The 6,322-nt window shown below is 59.0% G+C and overlaps 1 protein-coding gene across 1 annotated transcript; it reads right to left on the bottom strand.

Annotated features, from left to right (window-relative positions):
* Positions 1-302: 302 nt before the first annotated feature.
* On the bottom strand, positions 303-1,658 carry POU3F3 (POU class 3 homeobox 3). The gene has a single exon (XM_066621164.1). It carries the CDS (start codon positions 1,656-1,658, stop codon positions 303-305), a length of 1,356 nt encoding a protein of 451 aa, XP_066477261.1.
* Positions 1,659-6,322: the final 4,664 nt, after the last annotated feature.

Here is a 6,322-nt window from a genome sequence, read left to right as displayed (position 1 = left end):
CTTACTCCCAGGAAAGTGGAAAGGATTGTAGACTGAAAGCACCATTCTATGCAGGTCTACCCAGAAATTCCATTATAGTCAATGGGGCGTCCTCCCAGGAAAGCACGGATAGGATTGCAGCCTGAAAGCCCAGTCCTATGCATGTCTACTCAGAAGAAAGTCCTGTTATAGTGAATGGGGCATACTTCCAGGTAAGTGTGGATAGGATGGTATCCTCTCCCCCCCCCTTCTGCTCTGCCTGCCTGCCTGCCCGCCTCCCCCGGCCCCTCAACCCGCTCGCTGCGCGCCGAGGACTGCCTTCTTCACTGCACGCTCGCCTGGAGTCCGTGGTGCGGGGGCGGCGTGTCGGAGTTGACGTTGCCGACCTGGGAGTAGACGTCGTCGGGGGTCTGCTGCTGGATCCCCGGGGGGGTCATGCGCTTCTCCTTCTGCCTCCGGTTGCAAAACCAAACCCTGACCACCTCCTTCTCCAGCTGCAGGCTGTCCGCGAGGTTCGTAATCTCCTGGGCGGAGGGCTTGGGGCATTTCAGAAAGTGGCTCTCCAAGGCCCCCTTGACACTCACCTCGATGGAGGTCCGCTTCTTCCGCTTGCGCCCCTGCGCGGCGATCTTGTCGATGCTGGTGGGGCTGCCGGTGGACGAGTCGGCCTCCTCCAGCCACTTGTTGAGCAGCGGCTTCAGCTTGCACATGTTCTTGAAGCTGAGCTGCAGGGCCTCGAAGCGGCAGATGGTGGTCTGCGAGAAGACGTTCCCGTACAGGGTGCCCAGCGCCAGCCCCACGTCGGCCTGCGTGAAGCCCAGCTTGATCCTGCGCTGCTTGAACTGCTTGGCGAACTGCTCCAGGTCGTCGGAGGTCGGCGTGTCCTCGTCCGAGTGCGGGTCGTGGCTGTTCAGGCCGCCGCCCGCGCCCGCCCCGGGGTGGTGCGCGTGCGGGTGCGGGTGGTGGTGGTGGTGGTGGTGGTGCCCCGGGTGCTCGCCCAGCTCCGGGGTGTCCCCGCGCACCAGCCCCGGGTGCACCAGGCTCTGGCTGCCGGGCGGCGGGCTCAGCATGCCATTCACCGTGAAGCCGCCGGGCTGCGAGTACAGGAGCGGCTGCTGCTGCTGCTGCTGGCCGGCCATGGCGGGCAGGTGGGCGGCAGCGGCGGCGCCCCAGTGGCCCTGGTGCGGGGGGCCCAGGTGCGGCGGCGGAGGCCGGTGGTGCAGCGCCGCCGCCCCGTGCAGCTCGTCGCGGCCGCCGCCCCCCTTCACGTCGGGGGCCTGCTGCTGCTGCTGTTGCTGCTGCGCCTGCTGCTGCTGCTGCTGCGGGCTGCCCGTCATGCCCACCGGGCTGCTGGACCAGGGCGAGCCGGCTTCCGCGGCGGCGGCTGCGGCGGCGGCGGCGGCCGCTGCGGCGTGGGGCAGGGCGGTGACCCACTGGTGGGCATGGCTCAGCATGTGGCCGCCGTTGCTGGCCGCCATGGCGCCCTGCATGAAGTCGCTCTGGACCATCTTCACCGCCGACGGGTCCCCCCGGTAGCCGCCGCCGCCCCCGCCGCCCCCAGACACCGAGGTGACGGCCACGCTGCCCGGCTGCATCCCCCCGGCGTCCGAGTGCACGATGGAGCCCGCCGACAGGATGCTGTTGCTGGGCAGGTAGGGGTTGGACGCCGCCGTGGCCATCGCTGCCGCTGCTTCCCGGGGCCCCCCTCCAGGCCGCGCTCCGGCCGCCGCAGCCAAGTAGCGTGTAAGCAGAATCCTCGCCCTGCCTGCCCTGCCCGCCCGTCCGGCCGCCTCCCCGGACGGCCGGCCCCGGGGCGAGCTGTGCGCGGGGTGGCCGGGCTGCGACCGCGCCGCTTCACCTGTTCGCCTTCACTCGCCTCCGACGCAGCCACAAAGACATGACCCCGGAGCCGGGCGGCGGGGGGAAGCGGCGGGCGGGGGCTGCGCGCCCCACCGCGGCACGGCTCCCCTCTGGGCGGCTGGCTCGGGCTGGGTCGCCTTCAGCCCTCAGGAGCGCATCTCCCCTCCGGGGGCCGGGCAGGGCGTCCGGGGGCTTCTCCCCCCAAGTGGCGTCCTGCCCCTCCTGTCCTCCGCCGGGGCTGCGGGTGGGTCCTTGCTCTGGCCCCCGGTTCGCACGGGCTGGCGGGCGGGCTCTCCCCTGAGCTCAAGTTTTGTTTCGGTCCTAGGAAAACTTCTGGCCAGGCTGGCGGAGGAGGAGGGGGAGGCGAGGCTGCTGGCGCTGGCGTCGACGGGCAGGAGGAGGAGGCATCGCCTCAGAGTTGAGCCCCGGCCCAAGAAGCGCCGGCTGGGTCTCCGCGAAGCCGCCGCAGTCCTCCTCGGGCAGCCCGCTCTCCAGAGCCTGGAGAAAGCATGGTGGTTCCTCGACGCGCCCTTTTGTTCGGCTGGCTGGGTCTGGGTGCTCCGGCGCCTTCCTCCACTTCACATGACCCCCGGCAGGCGCGGGAGGCAGCTGGGGCTTCCTCGGGGCGCCCCCCCTCCAGGAAAAGTTTGCAGCGGCTCTGGAGCGACGGGGCGGGAGAGCAGCGCGGGGAAGCCGCTTGGGCTTCGGTCTCAGGGAGAGCGTGCGCGCAGAGACGCGATCCTTTCGCCCCCAACTCCAGCGGGCAAGTTGGCTGCCAGGCTTGCGAGGCGTGCTCTGCTGGGGCTGGAGGACGGCGGCTCGGCTCGGCTCGGCTCTCTCCTCCTCCTCCTCCTCTCCTCCTCTTCCTCCTCCCCCTCCTCGCCTTCCCTTTCTCTGCCTCTGACAGTTCCCTCTCTGTGTCCCTCCCTCACAGAGCGGGCACTGTCGAATGTTTACCCTGCGCCCAGAGCGCGCGCCGCCGCCGCCACACTTTCCCCAAATACGAGGAAGTCGAGCGCCAGGGCCCCCGCCGATTGGCTACCCGCTGGGTGATTGGCAAGCCCGCGATGACTGGCTCGGGATGCGAGGCCCCCCTTCCGGCCGTTCCGATTGGTTGCTTTTTAATTTAGGCAAAGTGTCGTGGATGCTGGAAAACTGCCCTGCCCCCCATCACCCCTCCCTTGGTCTCTCCCCCCCTCCACGTCTTAACTCTTAGAGCCCAGAGAATAAATCTGAGCTCTCCCAGAGAGGTGGGGGAAGGGGGCAAGGGGAGAAAAAAGGGGAGGGAGAAGAGGGAGGGGAGGGGGAGAGAGAGGAAAACCCACTGTCTAATACTGTACTTATTTTCCTTGCAGGCATCTGATTCCTCTTATGGGCTCTTAATCCTTATTATCTGCAACCAGCCAGGGCACCCAAGCTGCCTGTATTCACACACACGCGCGCGCACATAGCCCACCCCATAAGAAAAGGGGCTCCCCCCTGGGCACCTTTCAAAGTTTCCCTCTTCCCTGCGCCTGCTTCTACATCTGCTCTTTCGGAGATGCCATCACCCCCCAGATCTGGACAGTTCCCCACGAAAACCGTGCTCATGGAGCGAAAGGGGGCGAGCTCTAGCCCCTAACCGTAGGCAACCAGCCCCACACTTCTTTGTTTTATTGTCCCAGTTACCTCGCATCTTGGGCAAAGTACAATGCTTCTCTTCCCCCTCCTCTCTGTTTCTCCCCTTCCCTCCCTCCCCCCAAGTGAGACTGCATGTGTGTACACAACGCTCCCAGGCCTCATCAAACAAAAATTACAACCTACCTTTGAGCAGAAGCATTCAAAAAAGGTGCTTAACCATGTGCCTATTTTAATTCAGGATGTCTTTCAATTAAAAAAAAAATTATAAGGGGGGGGAAGATGATGGTTTTTTAGGTCTTCCCCCACGATTCGATTCCTGTGTCCATAAACCCAGGCGATCCAGGGGCATTTTGTCAGAAACAGACTTGGCTCCGTGCAACATTTTATTCTCACTAGTCCGGCTGAAAGAGTTAAGGTGGGCGGGGGAGAGGGAGAGGAGGGAGGGAGGGGGAGGGAGAGAGAGGGGGAGAGAGAGAGAGATGCGACCAAGCGGAAACGCGGCACAGAGGCAACCTCAGTGAACCAAGAAAAAAGAGAAAGTGGCAACCAAAACAAGGGCAAATTGAACACTCCTCGGGGATTTCCCATGAAATCCCAGCACTCGGACACTCAAGGAGCACACCTCGGCTAATGGTGTGGTGGGCTGTGCTGCTGTGTGGTTGTGTGTGGCGCGCTGGGGCCAGCCAGGCTGTGGCTTCCTCCACACTGGAGAGTGTGGATGTGCTCGCGTGGGTCTCGTTCTCTCTCTCTCTGCAAAAATATGCACCGACGTGTTTACACTGAGCTGTGCAACACTACGCCCCCGCCCCTCCCTCTTGTTCAGAATCTCACCGCAGAGGAACCCGGCTTAGGTGGATCTCGGTGTACAGCACGCACTGCATAGATACTACCCCGCTAGCGAGGAAGGTATGCGCCGCTGGCGCGGACCCGGAGATGAGCTGGAGGCCGGGCGAATTGGTTTAGGACTCAGGCCAGCTCCTGCTTGTGCTGTAAACCAGACCACCTTAGGTAGGTTTAGAAAAACCAGTAAGGTGAAGGATCTGAAGGAACGAAACCCTAAGCAGAAAGATAATTTTTTTCCCCATTCTGTGCCCCCCCGTCTCTCCAGTGTGTGTGTGTGTGTGTGTGTGTGTGAGATCCAACACAGATTTCATTGAACCCAATCGGAGATCTCCAGGTGCAGCCGCTTGAATAGCCCGTGCCAGAACCCCATGTTTTCCTTTCCAGCCGATTTTGCTTGGATCAGGCTCAAAAAACCGAGTGAGTCTCGTGGTTTTGTTTACACTGAATGGGGAGGATAGGAACGGTGCCATGGGGCCGTCTTTCATTAATATACAGTGAGGATTTTGTCTAAATTACCGCGATGAATTTCACAGTACACGCTTTCAAAAGCCGTCTCAGGTGGCCTGCTGCAACGTGATCTGGCCTCTGCAGACCCACTTTCTTAATAATAATAATAATAATAATAATAATAATAATAATAATAATAATAATAATAAAGGAAGTTTAAAAAAAGAAAGAGTTCTCCTGAAATATTGGTTACTCAGGCACACACACGCAAACCCTGCGAATTGGACGCTTTACTTTTATTTTTATTTTTTATTTTTAAAGACCAACTTAAAGCTCTCCACCCCACACAACTCATTCCCCACCCTCCTTCCTTGTAGAGTGTGATTGCTTTGTCTGGGTAAAAAAAAAAAAAAATCCAAAGTATAACAAGGGGAGAACAGTTAGTGCTGATTTTCATTTGCATAAATTTTCATATATTTTGGTGAAAATAATAGACTAGTGGAGAGCTGGGCTTAGAGGAGTCAGTGCAAAGGAAAATCTTACCCGGGATCGTTTCGCTGCAGTTGAGGAGGCGATCCCCCTCCTTTCGTCTACTTCTCAAGGGCAAAACACTTAAAAATAAGGTTTTTTTTATTTAAAAAAATATCTCTAAAGCTTGGAGCTGCGGTTGGTAAGTGCTTTTTTCTTTTCTTCCTCTCGTTTTCCCCCTTATGTGTCTCCTGTATTCATGTGCTGTGTGTGTGTGTGTGTGTGTGTGTGTGTGTGTAAATGTACACACACATGTTTAGTCTCAGATCGAGAACCTAGAAAACTCCTTGGAAGGCAGAGAACTTTTTTTTTTAAAGTGAATTCCCCCCCACGCATCTTAGTGGCTCTTCACCTGGAGTCATTGCAAGGAAGCGGAGCCTTGCCTTAGGGGTGCTAGCTGCTCTCGCACTTTGGGGGGCAGTGGTGTAGCACTCGGGGGAAAGCCAAGGAGAGAGACAGGACACAGAGCTCAGGGCCTCCCCCCCCCAGCAGATGTTGCAAGGCAATAGAATTGGCCAATGGTTTTCAAGGCAAGATGGGTTCTCCCCCCCCCCCTTCCCCAGATCAGGGACACCAGCTCCAAACCCCACTTGCATGTTTACTAAGAGGCCAAAGCAAGAGCAGCACCTGCCACGACCTGGGAGGAAAAAGAACCCGCCTGGAGTTGGCTTGGGAGAAGAGGCGAGGGCCGGCGGTGGGGCGGGGGGGACAGGGTTAATTTTGTAACTAGGGAACAGACGGTTAAGCACAACATCTCGAGCTCGGTAGTGAAAGTCCATCAGAAAGAGTATAATCAATCAAAACTAACCAGGACATTCCTTCATTTTATTCTCCAAGGAGGCTGAGGCTGGAGCAGGAGGGAAGCAGACTTCACATTGTCTCTCTTGCCCTGAGTGGGGGGGGGGGGGGGAGGAGAGAAGGGGGAAATGAGAAGGGGGGGCTCTGGTCCTTAGCCCCACTTTTCAGGCCTAAATTCCATCCAACGACCTGGAAGTCCTCTTTATCTTGCAGCAAGGCTTATAATAATAATAATAATAATAATAAT

Source organism: Tiliqua scincoides, chromosome 3 (assembly GCF_035046505.1).
Source record: "Tiliqua scincoides isolate rTilSci1 chromosome 3, rTilSci1.hap2, whole genome shotgun sequence".
NCBI classification, from domain to species: domain Eukaryota; kingdom Metazoa; phylum Chordata; class Lepidosauria; order Squamata; family Scincidae; genus Tiliqua; species Tiliqua scincoides.
The sequence above is the reverse complement of the archived record's forward strand: the minus strand, read 5'-3'. Positions and strand labels throughout refer to the sequence as shown.

Bases quoted from the DNA above. Each gene is read 5' to 3' on its own strand.
- POU3F3 (XM_066621164.1), bottom strand. From the start codon at position 1,658: ATGGCCACGGCGGCGTCCAACCCCTACCTGCCCAGCAACAGCATCCTG.